Source organism: Peromyscus californicus, unplaced genomic scaffold (genome assembly GCF_007827085.1).
Source record: "Peromyscus californicus insignis strain IS unplaced genomic scaffold, ASM782708v3 Scaffold_4__1_contigs__length_199733344, whole genome shotgun sequence".
NCBI lineage: Eukaryota > Metazoa > Chordata > Mammalia > Rodentia > Cricetidae > Peromyscus > Peromyscus californicus.
Window position 1 is genome coordinate 87,377,295 of NW_026294562.1, and position 23,781 is coordinate 87,401,075.

Sequence of the window (23,781 nt, forward strand, 5' to 3'; positions counted from 1 at the left end):
TGAAGCCACCTGACCAGAGGAGGAGTGTGGACATTTCTCTGGGAGGTTCTCCCAGGAAGGCACGGGGTCATGCTATCAAGGTGAGGCCTGGGAACTTCTGCCCGGTGACTGGGGTCTGGCATTGAGAGACAGAGTCACTCAGTGGCTTCCTGGCAGCCTACAAGCAAGAAAAGGTGTTGGTGTTCAGTCAGTTCATTTATCCATAACAACCCAACTGAGGTCTAATTCTCCAGGCACCTTTCAATTTGCTGTGCTGTGCCCAGTGAGGACCATGGTGTATTCATTTTGGGCTCAGACAGGTGGAAGGGCACGTGGTAGGTAGGCCTGGCTGTGAGTGACTGAGGTGTCCTTGCCTGGCCTCAGTCTGGCTTCTCCCCTCCTGTTACAGAACTCCTCTCATGTGGACCGACGGTCCATGCCGTCCATGGGCTACATGACTCACACTGTCAGCGCTCCCAGCTTACACGGAAAATCCGTAAGTGGCCCCTCATTTCCCTCTCCAGGTGATCAACATACCGTCGCATATGAGACCCTAGCCCATGGTATTTCCGCCCTTAGGGCCAATCAATTTTCAATCAATTTTTTAGCCCACAGAGTAGCTTTTAACCCTTCCTTAGTGATGAGGAGACAGAGAGGCCCAGTGGCTCACCCAGGCTTTGTAGCAGGCTCTCCAAAGACTGAGGAGAGTGGAGGAGAATGTTGGGCTGGTCCCCTCTTTGGATATTCTAGCTACCTGCCTTCTCCTTTAGCATCCCTCCTTTCTTCCCTGCCCTTCACTGTGATTGGTTAACTCTCCCTTCAAAGCACTCATCCTTCTGGTGAAGCTGAGCTGGTGGCTTCTAGGAAAACAGCTTCCTGTGCCCTATGCTGGCGGTGCCTTTATTTGCGATCATTGCCTAGTGGTGTCACAGCAGTGTGTCCCGGCACGGGGTGAAGAGTGTAACTGCAGCCGTGTGCCCTGCGGTGGCTGACTCCCTCCCGATGTGTCTACACGCCCGCAGCTAGAAGAGCTCTCGCTGCTGCTCACTCGGTTGCAGCGGCACCAGGCCAAGTTGGCCAGCGTGCGCAATTTCGCCGTGGGCCAGTTACTGCACCACTACCTGACCTTTCCTGCCTGCCAGGTCAGCGCCGGTGGGCTCTCCTGGGCCCCGGCAGGGATGGCCTGCCACCCATGTTCCCCTGTGCCGTGTGCGCTGGTCTGTCCTGCTGCCTGGCTCTCTCCCTCTTCCCTTGCCTGTTTGCTCCTGGGTGCTACAGCCAGTCACTGTGGGCAACGGTGGAGCACCCCCACCCCCACCCGCTCTGCTGCAGGGGAGGGGCTGCATGGGGTGGGACAGACCTGAACCTTGCTTCTTGAGCTATGCAGAGTGATTGCCAGGCTGGCACATGGTCATCTTGTCTAAGAGCTGTGCCCTGTCACTCATGTCACTCAGCCTTGTCACTCATTGAAGACATGTGGGTCAGCCTGGAGGGAAATGCAGGGCACCTCCACTTGTGGAACAGCTCTTATCGTTTGTCCTGTTTAGCCTTGTAGGAACCTGCATACGTAAGGTGGAACCGGGTTGTCATTATAGGACAAGAGGACCCTGAAGGGGCAGCGACTCACTGCTGTGCCCCCAGGAGCTTGCAGGCTGCAGCCAGAATCCCTCTTTTGAGTGTTAAATAGCACCAGGGCTTGGGCTTGGCACTCAGGCTTCCTGAGACTCCCCAGGGAGTGGCTCTCCTGGGCTCCTGGAGCAGCTAAAGGAAACAGACTCCTGCCTGTCTGCAGAGTTGTGCTTGGGCAGCAGTGGTTCAGCCACAGAAGCCTGCCCTCCATGCAGCACAAAGCCAGGCAGAGGACAGATGTGGGTGCTAGGATTGTCACTTTCCTTCCCTGACCCCTTTTAGCAAGACCTGAAGGACCCAGGAAATGTAATTAGAAAGACAGGCGTTAAGAGAGGCCATGTTAAAAACAAACAAACGTAAGTTGTGAGTTTGAATAGATGACTCAGTGGTTCAAGAGCTCACCATCAAAGTGTGTGAGACCTGTAAATGCTGGGTGGGAGTGGCTGTCCTCCTGTGATGCCAGCCCCAGAGCAAGCTGCCTAGTAAGACTAGCTGTCTCAGAGAGTTCTGGGTAATTGAGAGACCCTGCCTTATAAATAAGGTGGAAGAGCAATGGAGTGTTCACACATATGTGTGTACCCCACACATGCAAGAATATGCACGCACACATGCATACTACACACACACACAAAAAAAAAAAAAAAAAAAGGAAAAGGAAAAAATTCTAAGTCGCAAATTTGGTTTTGAATAACATGCTCCAGCTGTCTTCTCTCCTCCTGTTCAGAGTGTGTGAGACAGTGACCTGGGAAAGCGGGTGGGGAAGGAGGCAGTATAGGGAAAGCCTGTGCAAGCCACAGCATCCCTCACAGACAGGGCTCCTGCCTAAGCACTGTGTGAAATTCTCATGTGTTGTATGTGATGGTCTCGCACCAGAACTGTCTACCTTTCCCATCCTTGGCTTGCTCAGCTGGAGGCCCTCAGTCCACTAAGAACATGGTAACTGGACCATTCTTAAGCTCGTGCGACTCTTCTGCCTCAGTTAGCTTCTGTGACCTGTTGAACGGGAGTGTGACTTGTGAGGAGCCTTATTGTCAATAATTACACTGAAGAGCTTGATAGGCCACGAGAGACACCACAGACAGTCTTACCCAGGAACCCTTCCCTAGTTCCTAGTGTGGCTGCTTTAGCTTCTTACTGAACAAAAATCTTCCAGCAAACTTGTAGCAGCTGCTACTTATCCTCCTGGAGTCAAGGTCATACTGAGACCTGCTGGATCACCAAGTTGTCTCTCTGCCTTTTCCAGCCATCTGTCCACATCACTGGGGGTCATGTTACTTCATGCACGTGAGCCAGCCCAGCCCAAAGGTTTGATGCCAAGAACGAGAGCAGTGGCATCAATGGGATCCTAGCTTGTGTGTGGCAAGAGCTCTTCCAGGCAGATCTCCTGGTTCTGCCTCAGGAGCCCGTCATCCGCCTCCTCTGCTCTACTGCCTAGCTCTCCTGTTGGCTCCTCCCCATCCATCCACAGTGGGTGCGGGGATAAGCTGGCTTTCCCCATAGTGACCCCCAAGCTCTGCCATGCCGAAAGAGGGCTCCGAGTTGCAGCAAGACATCTGTGCTTCCTCCATGGCCCGGTGTGTCGGTCTGCTGTGGTCCCGTGTCTCCAGAGTTGTGTAATGTGAATGATCTACTTGAGAAGACCTGATTCTTTTAACCCCTAGTGTTTGTAACTGTTTTTTTTTCTCTCTCTGCTTCCTGGGAAGGCTGATGACACCTACCTCCAGCTGAAGAAGGACCTGGAGTACCTGGATCTAAAGGTGGGTGGTAGGGCTGGAAAGATGGCTCGGTGTTCAGATGTACTTGCTACTCTTGCAGAGGACCCAGGTTCAGTTCCCAGGACCCACCTCAGGCAGTTCACTACCACCTATTACTATGTTCTAGAATAATCAGTTCCCTCTGGCCTCCACCAGCACCTGCATGCACATGGGTCAATAAGCTCACACACTACTCCTAAATAAAGATAATACATCTTTGAAGGTGAGTGGCATCAGGATCCCACCTCCCACGGACACTCATCTTTCTGAGAGTATTACCTACTGGAGCCCAACACTCATGGTCTACACCCTAAGTGAAAACCATTGTCTGAATCAGAAGAACTTCATTGCTTACAGTCTGATTCTTGTAAAGTTGCTTGTGAGTCCTCTTGAGAGGTCTCTGGATTAGAGAATGGGAGTCATGATGTTGATCTTTTTCCTTCCCTTAGTTAGACCCAGAGATTCCTGGAAAATAGCCATTGGCTTCGTCAGAGCCTCTTTTGCTGGTGGGAGTATATTTGGTTCATAGGGAGTGGCTGATGTGTGTTTTCAACCACAAGTGGCTTGGTGGGTCCTTTGGGTTTGTTGATGAGGTTGCAAGTTCTACATGGAGTCATGGGGCCTTGAGGCCCACCCCTAACCTCTCCCTTTAGAGCTGAGCACTAACTAGGAGCCTGTACACACTTAAAGCTCAGGCTCTGACTCAGCCTTCTCAACAGAGCTGAAGGGCTCCTGGGGAAATGGGATGCATTCTTTCCTGGAGAAAGCTGCTACCGACTTGCTACAGCCCTGCACATTCCTTCTGAGGACAGCCCTTCTCGTGCTGGGGCTGTGGAACAGACTGGAAGGGAGAAACCTTAGTCAGCCCAGGGAGGGAAGGGGCCTATGGACCATGCTTATCTCTCCTGCACTGTGTACCTGGCTCAAGCCATTTCTAACTCAGGGACCTTTCAGCCTCATGGGGCTCAGCTGTAGATACTAGCACCTAAGGCAGCAGGTGGGGCTTTTCCCATGCTGACAGCCCACCAAGGGTTTTGGTTTAATATCTCCCAGTTCACTTATGCATCTGTTAAGCACTTGCTGTATGCCCAGCTCTACAGAAGACAAGGTCAGATGCAAAAGGAAAACTCAGGCCCTAGTCATAAGAAATTTCCAAATAGTATGGGCTAGGGAAAGAAATATCCCCAAATGATAGTATATACAGTGATCATGGAAAGATCTATTTGGCTCAGTTCTGAGCTGAAATCATTTGAATTCCTACGGGCCATGAGAAAGGCTTCGGAGGAAGTAGGGAGCATGTGAACAGAGCTTTGAGGAATCATGGCGGAGTAGTTGTTAGGAAGTAGGTGGGAACAGGACCAAAGTGAGCCACAGAGAGCTGGGGTACAGTGGTGAGATCAGAGCCATGGGGTGAGGGAGAAACAAATCATGCTGACTCCTGATTCTGTCCTAGGCCTTAGGAAGAAAGTCTCAGTGAGCACAGAGATTAAAGGAGGAGAAACTGAGGCACAGGCCTCAGAGCAAAAGTTCTGTTTGTCCAGACTCCAACAGAAGCTGAGTAGTGATGGCCATGTAATGTATTTTACTTTGTTGCATTAGCTTGCATAGTAGCTCCATAAGGGAAGTAAATTACTTTCTCAAGGCCACACTGGAGACAGAGATAAATTTGGGTCCAGTGCTTATTCTAAAGCTTACATTCACCTTGCTACTAGCCCTTCATAACATGTCATTTGTGCTGCTATGGTCCCAAAGGCATTAAACTTTTGGGGGAGCCAAGCTTGGGTTTCCGATGGCTGGGAATGGATCTGATAGGCTGGAGAGGCAAGTTGCATCCAGGGGTGCTTTCCTAACTAGGAGCTATGTCACCTGAGGAGGTCTTCTGGCTGCTGACGTTATTTGTCATGAGAACAGCTGGGCTTGTAGCCAGATTTTCCTGGTTGTGTGTCTGCTACTGTAATTACTAAGCTCTTCTCAGAGAGCTAGTCCCTAGATGAACCTCTCCTGCAGCTGAGAGAGGCTTGACTCTCCCACTGCCCCTGTGAGAGAAGATACTAGACTGTGTGTGCAGTGTTGATCACTAAGGCTCGTGTGCCTCCGTGGCTTCCACCAGAGGGCAGGGACCTGCTCTACCCTGCACGGACCCAGCTGGGATACTGGATTCTCAGAGTGGCCAACTGTAGGACCCAGATGAACACGTTTACAGATGTTCAAAATCAGGCTGCTAAGACTAAGAGGGTCGTTCCAGTTTCCATTGTCTGGGGTAGTGGTCCAGGGGTCTGACCACGTCCGTGCTCTGCTTACCTTGATATGCTGATGGCCCCTTCACCTGCGGACTCAGGTTCTCTTCTTCCCCCAGTGTCTACGGAGCCAGGGAGGATCTGCATAGTGGGAAGTGTGCCTGTGAGGAGACTCACAGGCAGCTGCACATTTGCAGTGCAGTGGCAGGGAGTCAGGGACAGTGTGGGAGAAAGGGAGACAGGCTGTAATGCCCTGCTGTGTCACAGTGCATTTTCTGTGGCTCTAAAGAGGACTGAGCCGAGTAGATGGCAGCTACAGGCAGACAGGGTTCAGTTGGTAGAACTGCTTTTCTGGAAGGGCCTTCTCTATAGCAGTGTCCTGTCACTGGGTTATGCAGATTGGGACTCCAAGACCTATTGGTTCATGGATTCTTGACATGCTGGGCAGAATGTCCTTGGAATAAGGCGATGTGAATGTGGCACTGCAGAGGAGACAGAACAGGAAGAGGTCACACACTAGGAAAGGAGATGCACTTGAATAAGCCCTGAAGACCATTCTGGGTATGGGAGACAAGCTCAGCCTCTCTAGGACCAGCTTCCTCTTCCTGTGGTGGGGTGGATTGAACCTCCAGCCTCATGCATGTGGGGCAAACACCCTACCACTGAGCCATACTCAACTATGTCACCAACCCTCTTTTTACTTCTTGTTTTAAGGCAAGGTCTTACTATTAATAAATTCCCGGACTAGCATTGGATTCATTTTGTAGCCCAGGCTGGCTTTGAACTTGCACCAGCCACTCAGGTAGATGGGATAACTGCCTGTGTCACTAAAGTCAATTGTGTGTGTGTGTGTGTGTACACAACCAGGGCCTTGTGCTTGCTGGGCAGGTGCACTACCACTGCTCTATCCCCAGTCCTTGAACAAGCTTCTCTAGAGATTTTCCTTCCCACATCTGATCTGCTGGTTTCCTCACTCTCCTGTGTTGACTTAGACTCTTTTTTCTTCTTGTCCCAAGAGCCAAGGATCCAGGGCCCATCCACCCCTCTGCCCAGCTGACACCAGTTTCCCGAGTTTGGTGGTGGTGTTTTCTCCCTAGCACCTTTCTCGGTTTTCCTCTCTCAGATGAATATTGCTGCGGGGGGACCAGGGGATTAGATGAAGGCACCTCTTAGAAGACGCTCGTAGCTAGCGTGTTTGGGGAGTGCTTGCTCCTCTGGCTTTTCTCTTGTTGGTGCCAGGGCAGAAAGGACGGGGCAGTGGTAAATCTTCTGTTCTGCCTGGCAGTGTGGGCACCTGGTACATTGGTGCTAATTCTCTCAGTGCCTGGCAGTGTGGGCACCTGGTGTACTGGTGTTAATTCTTTCAGTGCCTGGCAGTGTGGGCACCTGGTGCATTGGTGTTAATTCTCTCAGTGCCTGGCAGTGTGGGCACCTGGTGCATTGGTGATAGGAATTACTGTCCCTACCCTGTTAGCCAAGAACCCGCATCTCAGAGACTTAAGGGACTTCTGCAAAGTTCCATGAGTGTAACTGACTTCAGCCCTGAGTTTGTCGTCTTTGGGCTGTGCTTCCATCATGAAATTTTGCTTCCCAGAACTGTACTGCATTGATTGGCTTCCAAGAGTGGGCTGTGGTGGGGTCGCCATTGTCCATAGCATTTAAAAGCATCGTTCCTTCAGAAAGAGTCTAATAGTGTTGCCCAGTCTGTTCTCAGATACCAGTGATGCTCCTGGATGTGTGCCTGTGCTCCTGTTATTTGTAGACAGCTGTGAAACACATTCACACAAGGTTGAGCGGGGTCTCTTCAGCTGCTCAGACAATGTCTTTGTAGATACAGAAGGTTGCCTTCAACCCCAGGAAGTCCCTTGTCTCTGGGGAGGAGTGTAGCACTGTGGGCTCTCTCTGGCAGTTTGAGCCTGAGATCAGGGCTTGTCTGTTTCCAGAGTCAGCTTCTGGGGCAGAGTTTTTTAGGTTGTTATCTGGGGCATCAGCTATTTCTAGAATACCTAGGAACTTGATTTTTAGAAATATAGATCTGAACCAGGTATGATGATACATACCTGTGGTTCTTGCTTCTTGGGGGACTGAGACAGGAGGATCATTTGAGCCTGTAAATTACAAGCCAGCCCACAGAACATAATGACTTCCTCCCTTTAAAAAAAAAACTCAAGGTGGTAGTGGTGCATACCTTTAATTCCAGCACTTGGGAAGCAGAGGCAGGTGGATCTCTGAGTTTGAGGCCAGCCTGATCTAGAGTGAGTTCCAGGATAGGTAGGACTACACAGAGAAACTCTTATCTTGAAAAACAAAATAAAACAACACCAAAAATTTTTAGGCTGGGCATGGTGGCTCATGCCTTGGATCCCAAGACTGAGAGGCAGAGGTGGGTGGATCTCTGTGAGCTTGAGGCCAACCTGGTTTTACATAGGGAGTTCCAGGACAGCCACCAAAGCTTCCCATAGAGACTTTGGGAACAAGTCAACAAACTTCAGAGTCTGGCATGAGCCATGCCTATAGTTTCAGCACTAGGTAGGACAGAGGCAGAAGGATTGCTTCAAGTTCAAAGCCAACCTGGGCAACATAGTTCCAGGCCAACCAAGGATACATAGACCCTGACTGAAAAATAAATAGATAAATAAAAATAAAAACAGGGGTTGGAGGTAAAGCAGGTAAAGGTGCTTGCTGCTAAGCCCCATAACCTGAATTTGATCTCCAGGACCCATGTAGTGGAAGGAGAGAACTGACTCCAAGCTGACCTCTCTCTGACCTACACACACACACACACACACACACACACACACACACACACACACACACACACACACACACACACAAACACTATAGGATGCACACACAGATAAGTAAGCAAATATGTTTTGTTTTGTTTTTAAGGCAAATCTGGAGGTCTCTACTGAGTTAGCACTCTTGATCTCAAGCTCTTGTGCACACTAAATGTTGAGGTCTGCCGTTCAGGGACAGAGATTACTCTCCCAGGCTGTGAGCTAAGCAAACCCCTGGGGAACTTTGAAAATGCACATCAATGCTTGAGTGACATGCTGAGAGACTCTGACTTAATTGATAATATTCAAGCATTACTCTTTAAAAACCAGACCAAACAAACAATTTCTTAATGTTTTTAAAGTGCAGCCAGGGTTGAGAAAGATTGCCTCAAAGTGATTTGTTTGTATTTTTTTGTTTTTGTTTTGAGACAAGGTCTCGTCTATCCCAGGTTGTTCTTGGATGCCCAGTGACCTTGGACTTGTATCTTCCTGCCTCTGTTCTTGAGTCTGGGATTATAGGTGCATGTATGTCTGGTTTATGTGGTACTAGATGGAGCCCAGGGCTTTGTGAAGGCTAGACAAGCACTGTACGAACTGAGCTACACCTCCCTCAGAAGTGGTGGTTCTCAAAGTGTGGTCTCCGACCAGCTACAGCAGCAACACCTGAGAATCTGTTAGGAATGGAAAATCTTGAGTCCTACTCCAGGCCTGCCTCTGGTGTGAAGCCTGAGCCTTCCAGGTGATTCTGCACACTGAAGTTGGAGAGCCAGCATAGGAATCCTGATGTCAGAATAGGGTGTAACTTGGGATAAAACAGTTGTCTAGTATACATGAGGCACTGGTTCAATTTCCAACCCTCTAATAAAAGATGAAACTTCTGTTGGCCTGGGATCTACCCACCCGGAGGGTGGGGACAGTGTTTTCTTTCTTTCTCTGCATTCCTTCCATCTGTCTATGTGCATATGGTAAGGCTGGAGGGGTGTGTGTGTGTGTGTGTGTGTGTGTGTGTGTGTGTGTGTGTGTGTGTGTGTATTAAGGCATGCGTGTGGAGGTCAGAGGACAACCTGCAGGAGCTGATTCTCTCCTTCCACCATGTGGATCCCGGGATTGAGCTCAGGTCCTCAGGTTCGGGGGCAGCATTGCCTACTGAGCTATCTCAAAGGCCTGGGAGACTATTTCCAGCTCCAGTTATAAGCCTTTGGGACCATTGGTTAGACATGGACGTTTAGCTGCACTGCACATGTGGAGGTGAAATTCAAGGACTTTTTGTGTAAAATAATTGTTAGAAATGAGATGAGGGCATGGATCCTCTCTAAGCCAAGCTTCCAGATGTCACAGAACGTGGTGAGGGAGACAGGAAGAAGTGTCAGGCTTTCCCTTGCCTTCTGCAGAAGAACTAGAAAGGAAGTGAGCCAGGAAGTGACCCTTGTGCATGGTCAATCTACACAGGCCCCTGCCCCGCAAAGTAAGCAAAGCTGATTAGGCCTGTTCTTCAGAGTTAGGCGACTGGGACCAGCCGGGAGTTCCCACACCAAGGCTGTCTTAACTGTCTGCACACCTCGCTTCCGAGGTTCCCCTTCGCCAACCCCCAGACTGTGGCTGCTTCAAGTGTCGTTGGATGTCTCACCTGTTACGTTTTGTTGTATTTGCCTTTCTGTTCGGAACAGATTAAAAATAATGAACCTTTGATCAACGTGCTTTACAAAGTGCTGAAGAAGTCAGCACGGGGCTGTCGGCCCGGGAGAAGCGTAAGATGATCGGATCCGTGTCTCCAGGCGGGGCCATTCCATTGCTTCTGGCTCAGGGCCGGCATCATCACTTGCTTAAGCAGTTGCTCTCCTGACGCCCCACGCTTCCTGCAAGTCATTTCAGTTGATTTTCTTTAACCCAAAGCTCTCTTCAGCATTGTGGCCAATACATTGGGCTGAGCTGCTCATCTGTGGTGTCCTGTGGCTCCATCTTTTGTGTTGCAGAGGGATGGGGAGCTTGCCTGGCTGCCATCAGCTTGTGTGTGTCTCCATCCTCACTTGTCTGCCTCCACATAGATAGAGCTGAGCATGAGTTTCTTGGGAGGGAGCAGCAGTTCCTAACCACTTTAGAGAAGCCTTAGATGCCACACTGTCTCTGCCTTCTCTGGGGCAGGGTGTTGACAGGCAGGTCCTCTCTGGAACTGGATGGCCACCCTTTGGATGGTCTCTTTTGCAATGTAGCCAGCTCTTGGGACATTCTGAGGGAGGCTACAGATGCGGGGGGTTGGGAGGTGCAGATGTCATGTCCTAACGTGGTAGAGGAGAAGTGAGATGGCCCATGGGCCCTGAGTCTCTTGTACAGATTCTTTAAGATGAGTGAGGACCCAAGACCTTTGATTTTTCTGGTGACAGATAGCGGGGACACTTGTTGACATTTTAAGTGGATATAAATACTGTAATCACAGAGCACAATTTAAAGAGGGAAACTTAACTGCCACATACTACTTGTGGCTATAACTCTTCATTAGAGCATCCTTTCTCTGGAACAGAGCTAAGCTGAAGGACCTCTGAGCTGTATAAGAGCTTTCAGGAAGCTGGTGTCCTATGGCCTGTGACCTTTACTTCATTGGAAGCCAAACCAGCCAGTCTGATTTTAACATGTTCATGAACTCACTCAGCAAACCTTCTCCATATCTCTTCAATATGCCAGGTCCTAGCTGGGCTTCAAGGCTAGAAAATACATCACTGTCTCACAGTGACCCCTAATGTGGTTAATGTATCTGGAGAGAACTGGGCAAACCTCATTATAATCCGATATTCTGAGCACCACAGATGTGACAGGCACCCTGTGAGAGGGACAACTTGTAGGGCACCAGACCCACTCAAAGGGAAGAAAGAAAGGCAAGCACTTTGAATTCCTAGCTCCCAACATCCTATAAACAGCATTTTAAAGAGGACAAGAGAGGCCTATTTCTTAGAAAAGAGGGAATGTGACGAGAAAGAGAGAGAGAGTTGGATTCAGAGTCGCTGAGGACAGCAGTGAAGGGCACATTCCGGGGGATGCCACCAGAAAGCTTAATTTAGATTTCACTTTCTCAGAATGCCTTTGTGTGTAGACACCTCATTTCTTTCCTGATGGTGCTGGATAAATGAGGCGTTGCTCAGTTAGATCCTCTGCCTTATTTAAGCATCAGAGACTTCCTCAATAAAAAGCTTCAGGGGAAAAGGGGGAAGAGTTTGCTGGGGGAGATCCCCAGAGTACACCTCAATTTGAAAGTGATTTCTAGCTGGTTAACGAGCCCAGGCCAGCTTCTTCAGAGAAGCTACCCACTCATGCCCTCCCCTTGGGAGGGATCATTGCAGGGTTCCATATGTTCAAACTGTGTGTACATACAAGTATATACACATACTCTGACACAGACCCCATGAATGCTTGCTGAGTGCCTTCCCTTATGCCAGGCCTTATACTCAGGCTTTACCACAAAATAAATAAGGCCAGGGTCCCTGCCTCTTTCTGTATGGCCAAATGGAATCAATCCTCAGCTCAAAGCAAGAAGTCATTTCATGGGGTAGTGAGATGGCCCAGCAGTTAAAAACACTGACTACTCTTCCAGAAGGCACGTCTTCATTCCCAGCACCCACGTGGCAACTCACAACTATCTGTAACTCCAATTACAGGAGATCCAACACCGTCTCTGGCCTCCATGAGTACACAGACTCATGCATATGATACACAGACATACATGCAGGCAAAACACCCATACATGTAAAATAAATAATATTTTTTAAAGAAGTCATTTGATACTGGCTTGGACTTGCTGAGGTAGAGTGTAGGTCAGTTGGGCACGTGGATGTGGTTAATCTGAAGGGAATGATTGACAATGAATTTTGACTCCTGGTTTACTCTAGCAAACTTCTTGAACCTTCCAAATGGAGTGGGGAGAAAACACAGGCTATCTTTCCAGCAACTGTCTGTCTATCCATCCTAGGGCCTTCTGCCTAACACATACACATTACCTGCCTCTGCTATGATTACCCTGTTCTCCATGTCCACTGGTCAGAGCTTCAAAACAGAACAGAGATGGGCTCACAATTTAAGATGCATTAAAGCTGACCTTGTCTTGGCCATGGGAGCCCACCCACATCTACACAGCCTGTGATAGAAGGTGCCTCGGGGAAGTGGAAGCATGGGATAGAGAGTTGGAATCAGCTGCTTGGGTGTCAATGGGAGCAGGAAGGCAGCAAGCTGCCTGTTTACAGTTGACTGAGGATGTGAAATGGGATGCTCCACTGGCCTGGAAGCATGGGAGACTTGTTCATTGTTTTGTTGAGATGGGAAGACAGGTGATAAGTCACATGAGTACAACCAAGCCTTGTTGTCTGGGTGTGACTCTAAAAACACTAGCTGGACCTGACCTGGGTTCCTTCTCCCTCTGGCTGGATCTTTTAACAGCGTAGGGTGAGGAAGACTGGCCTTGTCCATGGGGAAGGGAGCTTCTCAGAGACCTGAAACCGGCTGGGCGTGGGGTGTAGACCTGTGTTTACCCCTAGGTGCTGTAGCAGGCCTCTCTTATCCTTGACAAATCTCCAAAGACCCACAGAAATATGTCATGCTTGGGCAAACACCTTTAAAATTGATAACCCTGTAACTTGAGTACCTGCGTTTTCTTTAATTTGAGAAATTTGATAGTATTAGGATCACCAAAAGGTTTTGGTTTTTCCATAAAATTAAGTAGGCATTAAAACAATGTAGATAGTCCTCAAGTTTTTGCCCATTTTGTGCCATGAGCCTTCTGCCTCCGCTGAGACTTCCACCTCCATCCACCATAGGACTAACCTTCCTTCCTGAGTTTTGGCTCCACACACCAAGTTAATCATTAAATTGTTCACCTCCCAGATGACAGGCCGAGATCTTCTTAAGGATCGAAGTCTGAAGCCGATGAAGATCGCTGAGAGTGACATTGATGTGAGTTACCAGTGACAGGCTGGCTCCTCGGCCACCTCCTGACTGGACCTGGGCAGCTTCCCGAAGGGTTTGGTTGGTGCTCTGGCCAGAGACTTTCTGCTCTTGTTCCTGAGGCCATGCCCTGTTCTCACCCCCCACCCCCACCCCACCCTCTCCAACTCGTTCTTGCTTATAGGTCAAGCTGAGTGTGTTCTGTGAACAAGACAGGATCCTCCAGGACTTGGAAGACAAGATCCGAGCTCTCAAGGAGAATAAAGTATGCATTGCCTTTGCATCACAGTGGGGTGGGTGGAGGGACGTGCATCACTCCCGTCTGCTGAAACCACGTCTGCACTCTCGTGTTAGTATTCATCAACAGGAGGGGCCGGGGGATAGCTCAGTATAGAGTGCTTCCATCCTCAGCCTCACATATAAACCAGGTATGGTCAGCACACACCTGTGACTCTAGCGCTTGGAAGGTAGACTCCAGGGGGAATCGGAATTTTAAGGTCATCCTCAGCTACACAGTGCTCGGTCCTCTTTAAAAACCACAAAAAAAGCCGGGCGGTGGTGGCGCACGCCTTTAATCCCAGCACTCGGGAGGCAGAGCCAGGCGGATCTCTGTGAGTTCGAGGCCAGCCTGGTCTCCAAAGCGAGTTCCAGGAAAGGCGCAAAGCTACACAGAGAAACCCTGTCTCGAAAAACAAAACAAAACAAAAAAACAAAAAAAAAACAAAAAAAACAAAAAAAACCCACAAAAAAATACATAAACAAGTGTTAGTTTATTCAGTCTCTTTTGTCTAAGGGTGTTCCTCAAAGACTCGTATCTGAGCCTCCCCTCCTTTCAGGGAGAACCCCAGTCTGCGTGGCTCAAGCCCCCCTCATTCTGTTCGGGCCCGTGTCTGGAGGTCTGACGGCTTGACATGTGAAACCCAAAGGGCTGCCTTGGAGAGAGTGGCCTTTGTCACAATGACAAAGCCTTTCACTTCCTCAGGTTCCTTTCCCCTGGGAGCTGGGCTGGGAAGGCAGCATGTCTAGATGGGAAGACAAGAGTGAGCTGAGGCCGCAGTAGTAATCTCAGAGCGACTTTTTTCCTTTTTTGTGGTGTTGAAGATCTGTGGCATGCCTTCTTTCCACAAGAGCCTACTGAGTTCTTCCGCCGTTTCTTTCATTTGTTTCCACATACTCCACAAGGAGTCAGAAGGTTCTGCACCCACCTTGTAGATGAGAAAACAGGCATGGAGAGTTTTGGAGACTTGCCTCCTGGGCCAGTCTGAGCTGCTGCTGTCTGAAGCCCTGTGTCTTTGCTCCAGCTCAGACTGGCCTCTTTGGCCTCAGTTGTTAGGTTCCTCTGGGGCCAGCCCTCCCATCCTGTCGCTCTTGGCCCTCTCTGGCACAGGACCAGCTAGAATCCGTGCTGGAGGTGCTGCACAGGCAGACACAGCAATACCGAGACCAGCCACAGCACCTGGACAAGATCACCTGCCAGCAGAGGCTCCTGCAGGAGGACCTGGTCCACATCCGGGCGGAGCTCTGCAGAGAGTCCACGGTGTGTAGAGGGTGAAGAGGTGGCAGGCACTTTCCCTGGGGGCTGGCCATGGCTGTGTTCCCATCAGCCCTGCTGTTGAGTTGGAGGCCAGGGGTGAGAACTTGTCGCTGCCTCCTGGTGGCAGGTTATCCGGGGTAACATGGCTGACTCTCCTCACCTTAGGCTTCTTTCCATCAGGATAGTTGAGGGAGACCCAGTTTTGTGGAGAAGTCTTCAGACTGTATTCTAGTCCGTGTGCTCTAAGATGTCAGAATTTCCACCATTGCAGCTGTCAGTCCAGTGTGGTCCTGACATTCCCACCAGGCAGGGGGGAGCCATCTTGAGGTGGGGAGTGGGCAGCACATAGCCAGGGTCACATGCTCTCATCTCCTTTCCACCAGGCTGCCTAAGCCTCCCCTTCTGGTTCACCTAGCGGGCAGCAGGTTAGGGGTGGGTGTTCTGGAGGGGACTGGGCTGGGGGTGGGAGGGAGCAGCATGAGGGGACATCTGGGGACCAGAAGTGTTTCCTTGGCCAATAGGAGATGGAAAATGCCTGGAATGAGTACCTGAAGTTGGAGAGGGACGTGGAACAGCTGAAGCAGACCCTGCAGGAGCAACACAGAAGAGCCTTTTTCTTCCAGGTGACCAAGAGAGGGTTGTCACCTCCCTTGACTCCCTAGCCTCCCGTTAGGTCTGTGAGCTGTGCCAAGCAGCTACGCCAAGCTCTCTCTCGGGGATTCCTTCCGCCGTGGTGAGAAGCCTCACCTCAGTTCTCCGCTTCTTTGCTCTCAATGCCTAGCCCTCAGTGTTTGGGAAGAGCTGGTCTGTTAAAAGATCAGAGCCAAGAGGAACCCAGTTCAGTACCCGTACCCACCTGGAGGGCACTTTGGAGGGCCAGGGCGAGTTTCTCCTAGGTTCCCTGGACAATAGTAGGAAGTCCAGTCTCTGTCTTGCTTCTGGCAGTCACTCCTTGGCCTGAGGAGAGAGTGTGAATTCGGCCCCTGGAGGCTCCTCTTCTCTTGTTTATGCTCATTTGCCTTTCTGGAGGCCAGGCTGGGTGATCCCCATCTCTGTGACCCCTGGCCAATGTGGAAAAGGTGGTTTTAGCTCAAAAGTCAGGCCATTCTAGCTGGCCTGTATTCTCCTGTTGTGGTAAGCATCAGGCTTCTATCCCACCCTCAAAATTTTAAAAATGAAAAGTGGCCTGTTTTCCAGCTCGGCTTCAGGTCTGTCTCTTTCTTGGGGCTCTGACATCGATTCAATGTATCTGAATCAGCTTCTTGTGCATAAGGCAGCATGCTATACCACTTTGGGAGCTGGGCTTGCTCAATGATGATGGAGTTCATTGTGCTAACCCTAGGAAACCAAGGAACTTCTTTGGGGACGCCCCCCCTCCCACAGGCCTAATGTTCTCCACTCACTCAGATGGTTCTGGGGATCCCCCTGCCCCACGGGCCTAATGTCCTCCACTCAGGTGATTCTGGGAGACCAGCCCAGGACACTGGAGACTCTTGCCTCTGGTTCAGGGGTGACCTTAGAGCATCCCCAGAATATTCCTTTCTCCTACTGTTATTTCCCCCTACAATTCCCCCTTCACTGGAGACATTCCGCAGTATGTAGTATAACAGCTTGAATGTACAAAGTGGCTGCTATTGATAAAATCTTCCCAACATTGTTTCTAGTTGTTGCTGAGGTATATCTGTTGCCCATGGCTTTTGAGACAGGTCTCACTATATAACCCAGACTGGCCTTGAACTTGAAATGCTAATCTTAACTCTTTTTTTTTCTTTTTTTGAGCTAGAGTTTCATCATATAGCCCAGGCTGGCCTACAACTATGTAGACCAGGACTGCCTCTGCCTCCCGAGTGCTGGCAGTAAGGGTGTGCGCCATCACACCAGGCATCCCAACTGTTTTTAAGAGTTCTCTTGAGCAGTGTTAGGTCCATTCACATGTTGTGCAGCCATATTCCAGAATTTTCCACCTTGTGAAACTGAAAATCTGTTGTCTTCCCCTCCCGCCCTGGTCCTGGCTTCCCCTGTTCCCTTCCCTGTGTCTGTGAGATTGACTAGGTGTTGTATACATCATTTGAGTCCTGTGCTATTTAAGGCAGTCTATCTTAAGTGAGGTAAAGCAGGCTAGTTGAGCTGGTAAACACTGCCCCCAGCCTTCCTCACTGGTCCTGCTTCTCAAGGGGACTTTGAGTAGGCTTGGAGCTTGCCCTGGCAGGTTTTCAAAGGTGTTCACCACCCCTATGATGAGGGACTCTGACTGAAGAGGTATCACAAATCCTCAGAAGAAAGTTCTAGTGAGGAGCCAAGAAGATCCTGAACCAGCCCCCTGTCTTCCCCAGGAGAAGTCACAGATACAGAAGGACCTGTGGAGAATTGAAGATGTCATGGCAGGCTTGAGTGCGAATAAAGAGAACTACAGAGTCCTGGTGGGGTCTGTCAAAAATCCAGGTAAGAGAACAACCATCTTCCTGAATGTAGGAACAGGGTGGGGCGGGTGGGCTGGCTCTCAGAGGGGCTGGGTCTCCGTGGTAGTGACCTCACCTGTGCCCCGAAACAGGGTCTTGACTCCACCCTGGTGTTGTTTCTGTCCAGAAAGAAAAACGGTGCCTTTGTTCCCTCACCCGCCTGTGCCTTCACTCTCACCAACTGAGAGCAAGCCGGCCCTGCAGCCTAGTCCTCCCACCAGCCCTGTGCGGACACCTCTGGAGGTCCGACTCTTTCCACAGCTGCAGACCTACGTGCCATACCGACCTCACCCACCCCAGCTGAGGAAAGTGATGTCCCCCCTTCAGTCACCAACCAAGGCAAAGCCTCAGGTGGTAAGCTGTGGTAGCTGGGAGCTGAAGGCATGCTGTGTGACTTCCTGCAGAGAGATGAGCAAAAGTCTGTTCACCTCACATGAGGTACAGACAACAGACCAAAGAAATGACTCCACCCAAGTACCTGGTGACCAATGAGTTTATTGGGCTTCCTTAAGCAGGGGTGAGGTGTGACTTAGAGCGACATGAGTGGCGCCCCAGGACCTGCAGAGTGGCAGGTGCACCCCAGCCTGGTAATGACCCACAGAAGCTGCACTGGCAGAATCACTGTGTGTAATCCATCCTGAGATCTCCTTCCCCAACTCCGATGTGAGGTACAGACTAGGGCACGGCCTGCTGGGCAGGAGACTGCTGATGACTGCGAGGTGCCTGGCAGCCGGGGTTGGGCACAGAAGTGAAGGCACTAGCCTGTCCAAATGTTTCTTTTGTGTGGTTGTTTGCTTGTTTTAGACATTTATATTTGTGTAACAGAAGTATCTATCCTGGGGCTAGAAAAATGGCTCAGCAGTTAAGAGCACCCATATGGCAGCTAATACTAACTGTAACCCCATTCCAGGGGATCCGATGCTCTCTTCTGGCCTCCGTGGGCACCACGCACTTGTGCATAGACGTTCATGCAGACAAAATACCTATACATATAAAATAAAAATAAACAAAAAAATTTTAAAGAAGGATCTAGGAGCTGGAGAAAGAGCTCAATGATTGGGAACACTTGCTGCTCTTCCAGAGGATCGAGGTTTTTCCCAGCACCAGCGTCAGGTGATTAACAACCACCTTTACCTCCAGCTCCAGGAGATCCGAACCCTCTGGCTTCCAAGGCCATTTGCACCTATTTACACATACTCACATGCCGATACATGCACCCACATATAATGGAAGATTTTTATTTAAAATATCCATTTTGAAAATGACATTAAAATGTGTTGGTGAGCTGGGTGGTGGTGGTGCACGCCTTTAATCCCAGCACTTGGGAGGCAGAGGCAGGCAGATCTCTGTGAGTTTGAGGCCAGCCAGGACTACACAGAGAAACCCTGTCTCGAAAAACAAAACAAAAAATGTGTCAGTGAGGGGCTGGAGAGATGGCTCAGAGGTTAAGAGCACTGACTGCTCTTCCAGAGGTCCTGAGTTCAATTCCCAGCAACCACATGGTGGCTCACAACCATCTGTAACGAGATCTGGTGCCCTCTTCTGGCCTGCAGGCACACATGCTGTATACATAATAAATAAATCTTAAAAAAAAAAAAAAAAAAAAAAAAAAATGTGTCAGTGAACAATAATCAGGGCACATCCTTGATGTGCCACCACTCAGGCCAATGAGCAGAGCGTGGCAACCACGGAAGGCCTCCAACCTCACACCCCCTCCCTTACCCCTGTGGTCTTGGCTTCCATATAATTCCCTCATCCTTTTCTTCCCTTGACTCCCTGTTTGCATCCCTAAGCACTTGGATTCTGCCAGGATAGAACCACAGCTCTTCTGTGTGTCCCACACTGTGCACTTCGTCTTGTTTTCTACAGGGACCCCACACAGCTGCTTGGCTTATTTCTTTAATTTACTATCATTTAAAAACTAGCAATGGTTCTGGCATGGCGGCACATAACCTTTAATGCTGGCAGAGGCATGTGCTCGAAATAAATAAATAAATAAAAACTAGGATTGGGTAATCTCAAAGAACACAAAAACAAGAGCCACAAAGTAAGTGTCTAAGAAAATGTCCCCTCCCACCCTGTCTCTCGCCACTTCTTCTGTCACAGAGAGTGGGTATTTTGGTTTATCTTTTGGGAGAGCTTTCTAAACAAGACACTGGTAATTCTGATGTCTTGTCAGGGTTGGGAACTGCTGATTCTAGGAAGCCTAGGCCTGACTTAGGCAGGTGGCTTGGCTTTTTTTTCAACAACAGTGAAGTATGTTGCTTTCAAAGACTGCCAATAGGGGCTCAGTGGGTAAAGGTGCTCACTGCCAAGCCTGATATGAGTTACATCCCCCAGGACTCACATGGTAGAAGGAGAGAATCAGTTCCCATATGTTGCCTCTGACCTACATTTGCACACCAAGGCATGTATGTGCCCACACACATGTATACACAGACACACGCATTCAAACACACTAAATAAAATGTGACAAAATTTTTTTTCAAAGAATGCTGGTGACTGTTTGCAAACCCAGCTTGGACTCTTTCCTAAATTCTGTGAAATCCTGAAATATAAGGTCAAACTGGAGAAATGGAGGGAGAGTCAAAGAGGAAGGCGGGCGGTGGTGGCGCACGCCTTTAATCTCAGCACTCAGGAGGCAGAGCCAGGCGGATCTCTGAGTTTGAGGCCAGCCTGGTCTACAGAGTGAATTCCAGGACAGCCAAGGCTACATGGATCCTATCTCTAAAAACCAAAAGGGAGGGAAAAAAAGAGGAAGGAGGAGGTTGTCATCTGAATGAGTTTTCCTGGGATGAAAACTTCATAGCATGAAGGAGCCACAGCCCCTAAGAACCAGCCAAGCACATTGAGTACCAAGGAGACTGGTCTGGTTCTCTGCCTCCCAGGAGTGAGCGGCACTGCAGCCACCTCTCCTCCCTCCTGTCAGAGCTGGGAAGAAGGAGAGACTCTGTAAGAATGTTCATTTCCAAGAGAAAGAGCAGGAGGGTGCAGACAGGTGAGCAGATCCCCACACAGAGGACCCAGGTCCATGAGCCGAGCCACAGAGTCTGCTCAGGCTGAACACAGTGTGGCTGGTAGATGTCTGTTCCCAGGGTGGGTGCTATCATCGTCTCAGAAGAGACAGCCAGGCTCCTACCTCCCCTGTGGTACATGCCGAGGAAGCAGGTGTCATTTAACACTGCCAAGAATGTAGATCCAGGACACCAAGTGCTGGAGCTGGGGACACACTGTCCCCGGTAACACTTCGAAACTGGAAGGCATATTGGATCAAAAAGAAGAATTGGAATGGAGGTGGCCCCTCACAGCTTCCTTGGCTGGGGTGGTTCTGTGCCCTGAAGTGGTCGGCCATGTGGCAGTCCTGACCCTCCTCCCCACTTCAATTCCATCCCGCTGGACACAGGGTCTGGTTCTCTCTCTGAACAGGAAGACGAGGCACCTCCCAGGCCACCACTTCCTGAACTCTACAGCCCAGAGGACCAGCCTCCAGCTGTGCCACCTCTGCCGAGAGAAGCCACCGTCATACGGCACACATCTGTGCGGGGCCTCAAGCGACAGTCGGATGAAAGGAAGAGGGACCGGGAACAGGGCCAGTGTGTGAACGGCGACTCAAAGGTGAGCCGAAAGACTGAGCATGCCCACTGAGTGTGGGAAGGATGGTGTGGCATGAGTGACTTCATAGCCTCAGACTCTGTCCACAGGTGGAGCTCCGGTCCTATGTGAGTGAGCCAGAGCTGGCCAGCCTCAGTGGGGATGTGCCTCAGCCCTCCCTGGGCCTCGTGGGCTCTGAGAGCAGGTACCAGACACTGCCAGGCAGAGGTAAGGCAAGACCCTCTGTGGAGTCCTTCAGGGTTCCCACATTCCACTACAGCACTCACAGCCTCCACCTGGGCCTCAGATCCTGGTCTGCAGCTGGGTCTAGCTGTGACTGCTGAGAGAGAGGACTGGTCCGACTTCCTCCCACCCACAGCCTAATTCCCTCCCTCTTTTCTCTTCGAGTAGTCTGTTTTTCCTCTCTTTTCTGTCTCCAGGAGCAAACAGTGATTGCCCTAAAGTCTGACACTGTTGAAGTGTTTTATATGAGCCTTATATTCAACAGTGCTGGTAGGCAGGTGCTGTTATGACTCCCATTTTAGAGATCAAGAAACTGAGTCAGGCTAGAGAGACGGCATAGTGGTTAAGAGTGCTGATTACTTTTCCAGAGGACTCCAGTTCAATTCCCAGTATCCACGTGGTGGTTCACAACTGTCCATAACTCATGCATGTGGCATGCAGATATATATGCAGGCAAAACACCAATAAACATAAAATAAATAAAAAGGAAAGAAACAGGGTGAGAAGAATTAAACAAATGCCAGTTAGCTGATCACAGAGCAAGCCAACAATCCCAGAGCTCTGGCTGCCGATCACTGCGGCCTGCAGGCTGGGGTGCTAGGAGCCGCCAGCACTGAGGAGGCCACATCGGATCTGTGTCAGCCTGAGACGGGAGTCCTTTCTTAAGCCCATGGTCTCCTTCCCTGCGCTCCTTGCTTATCCCTAGCTGGATTCCCTATGAGGCAGAGGGATGAAGGCTCTGTATCCCTTTCCACCTGCCCCTGCCCAGCACTTCTGCTTGGAAGCAGAGCTTCACACAGCTCTGCAGGGACAAAGACGCCCCCCCCCCCCCCCAGACCAACCTTTCTCTCTTCCTGGGGCCTGCCTTATCTAGGCTCAAGGAGAAAAGAGCAAGACAAGTAGGTTGTTAGTGGAGCCCTGCTGGCCCCTTGAGAGAGAGTGGGGGTGGTTAGGGGGGGCTTGGGGAGTGTCCAGTCACACCACAGAACACCTGGTTCTTCCTTCCTTGCTAAGGGCTCTCGGGCTCCACGTCCAGGCTCCAGCAATCGTCCACCATTGCTCCCTATGTCACACTCCGGAGGGGTCCGAATGCCGAAAACAGCAGTGTGACCTTCTCTGTAAGTGGTCTTGGGATGTGGAGGGACTCACACTCAGTAGGAGGGGCCCAGGGATGGGCAGTGACCAGTGAGCCTTAGGGAATTTAGGGTCCTGTCACCCCCTGCTCACCAAGAAGGGCATCTCTATTTTCTGATGACTACCAAACCTGTCAGGGTCGTGAGAAGTCCAAGAAGCTTGTACCCTAGGTATGCCCTGGATTGTTGGCTCGGCTGGATAGGCCCAGCTTCAGTGTCTGCCTCTGCCCAGGAAACCCATTAGGGAGAGGGGCACTGGGTACTGAGAGGAAATGATTTTCTGTGGCCAAAATGAGCCCATATAGCATGTTATAAAGAGACTAAGCAGGGAGAGGGCATTGGGGAGTTCACTTGGTAGGGGTCTTGCCTAGTATGTACAAGGTCCTGGGTTTGACCAATCCCCAGCACGCATAAATCAGGTTTGATTGCCAACATCTATAATCCCAGCACTTGTGAGGTACAGGTGGGAGGATCAGGAGTTTAGATTATCCTCAGCTCCATAGTGAATTTAAGGCCAGCCTGGGCTACCTGAGACCCTGTGCTAAAGCAGGAAGCAGCCGTGCTTCTAGCCCCATCCACTCTGTATCTCGCCTCCTCCTCAGAGACCCAAGAGTGCCTTGGAACGCCTGTATTCAGGGGACCACCAGCGGGGCAAGATGAGTGCGGAGGAACAGCTGGAGCGGATGAAGCGACACCAGAAGGCCCTGGTTCGGGAGCGCAAGAGGAATCTGAGCCAAGGAGAGAGAACGGGCCTGCTCTCAGCCCGATATCTCAGCCAGCCACTGCCTGGAGATCTTGGCTCAGTATGTTAGATGGGGCTGGGACAGAGGCCGGAGTTTCCCCCAAGTCCCCCAAGCGTACACATGTCACCTCCCAGGGTGACCTACATGGTTGAGAGAACATCCTGAGGGGCTGTTTGTCCACAACCCCAGCTGCACGTGTGAGCTGGCCAGAGGATGACCCGGAAACAGTAATAGGGAGGATCTAGCAGCAGAAGCCGCCCCCATTCTCCAAGCAAAGTGGGAGGGGCCTCTCAGCTGAATTAAGGATTTGAGAATGTAGGGTTGATGGAGAAGAAGATGGTGAGGAAAGAGATGATGTACAAGTCAACCACACAGCCTCCCAAACCCCCAAGGAGGAGCCAGGGGAGGCAACTGAATAAGAAAGGGTTGGTACCCCCAACCCTGAGGTGCTGGTGGTCTCCCACAGCCTGCGGTGCTGAGGCCTCAGGTACTCAGGAGGGCTGGGGAAATCGGTGCTGCCCCCTGCTGGCTGGTGCTGCACCTGCCCACGGTTGCCTTAGGCCCATTGTGGGGACATTCCATTGGGCTTTTGGGTTTGGAGCCCCTAGTTCCCCAGCCCTCTAGCCTGACTGCTCTCCCTAATTCATTGCACAAGCTCTTTCGCTTCTAGTATCGCCGCGCCGCTCATTGCCTCTAATCCCGCCTGATTGTCTTTACAGACGCGCTCGTTGGTACTGGGCCTTCTCTAACCGGCCAGTGCTGTCTCTGACCAG

General features: G+C 50.6%; 1 protein-coding gene across 11 annotated transcripts in view; it reads left to right on the forward strand.

Moving 5' to 3' along the window:
• Positions 1 to 23,781, forward strand: part of Plekha7 (pleckstrin homology domain containing A7) — a 191,176-nt gene that overhangs the window by 156,532 nt on the left and 10,863 nt on the right. For 7 of the 11 annotated variants that reach the window (XR_008223199.1, XM_052763114.1, XM_052763116.1 and 4 more), the window contains 15 exons: positions 1 to 80; positions 389 to 475; positions 1,002 to 1,121; positions 3,312 to 3,365; positions 10,047 to 10,127; positions 13,246 to 13,314; positions 13,490 to 13,570; positions 14,693 to 14,842; positions 15,361 to 15,462; positions 17,173 to 17,281; positions 17,426 to 17,652; positions 20,725 to 20,913; positions 21,000 to 21,117; positions 22,147 to 22,250; positions 22,868 to 23,068. The exon at positions 1 to 80 is cut by the window's left edge and continues 446 nt beyond it. Coding sequence is in view for 10 of the 11 variants with exons in the window: in XM_052763114.1 (XP_052619074.1) it covers positions 1 to 80; positions 389 to 475; positions 1,002 to 1,121; positions 3,312 to 3,365; positions 10,047 to 10,127; positions 13,246 to 13,314; positions 13,490 to 13,570; positions 14,693 to 14,842; positions 15,361 to 15,462; positions 17,173 to 17,281; positions 17,426 to 17,652; positions 20,725 to 20,913; positions 21,000 to 21,117; positions 22,147 to 22,250; positions 22,868 to 23,068 (1,772 nt within the window). In the remaining variant the exon portion in view is untranslated. The remainder of the gene's footprint in view (positions 81 to 388; positions 476 to 1,001; positions 1,122 to 3,311; positions 3,366 to 10,046; positions 10,128 to 13,245; positions 13,315 to 13,489; positions 13,571 to 14,692; positions 14,843 to 15,360; positions 15,463 to 17,172; positions 17,282 to 17,425; positions 17,653 to 20,724; positions 20,914 to 20,999; positions 21,118 to 22,146; positions 22,251 to 22,867; positions 23,069 to 23,781) is intronic. The other 4 variants (XM_052763121.1, XM_052763124.1, XM_052763117.1 and 1 more) reach the window with 3 other exon arrangements.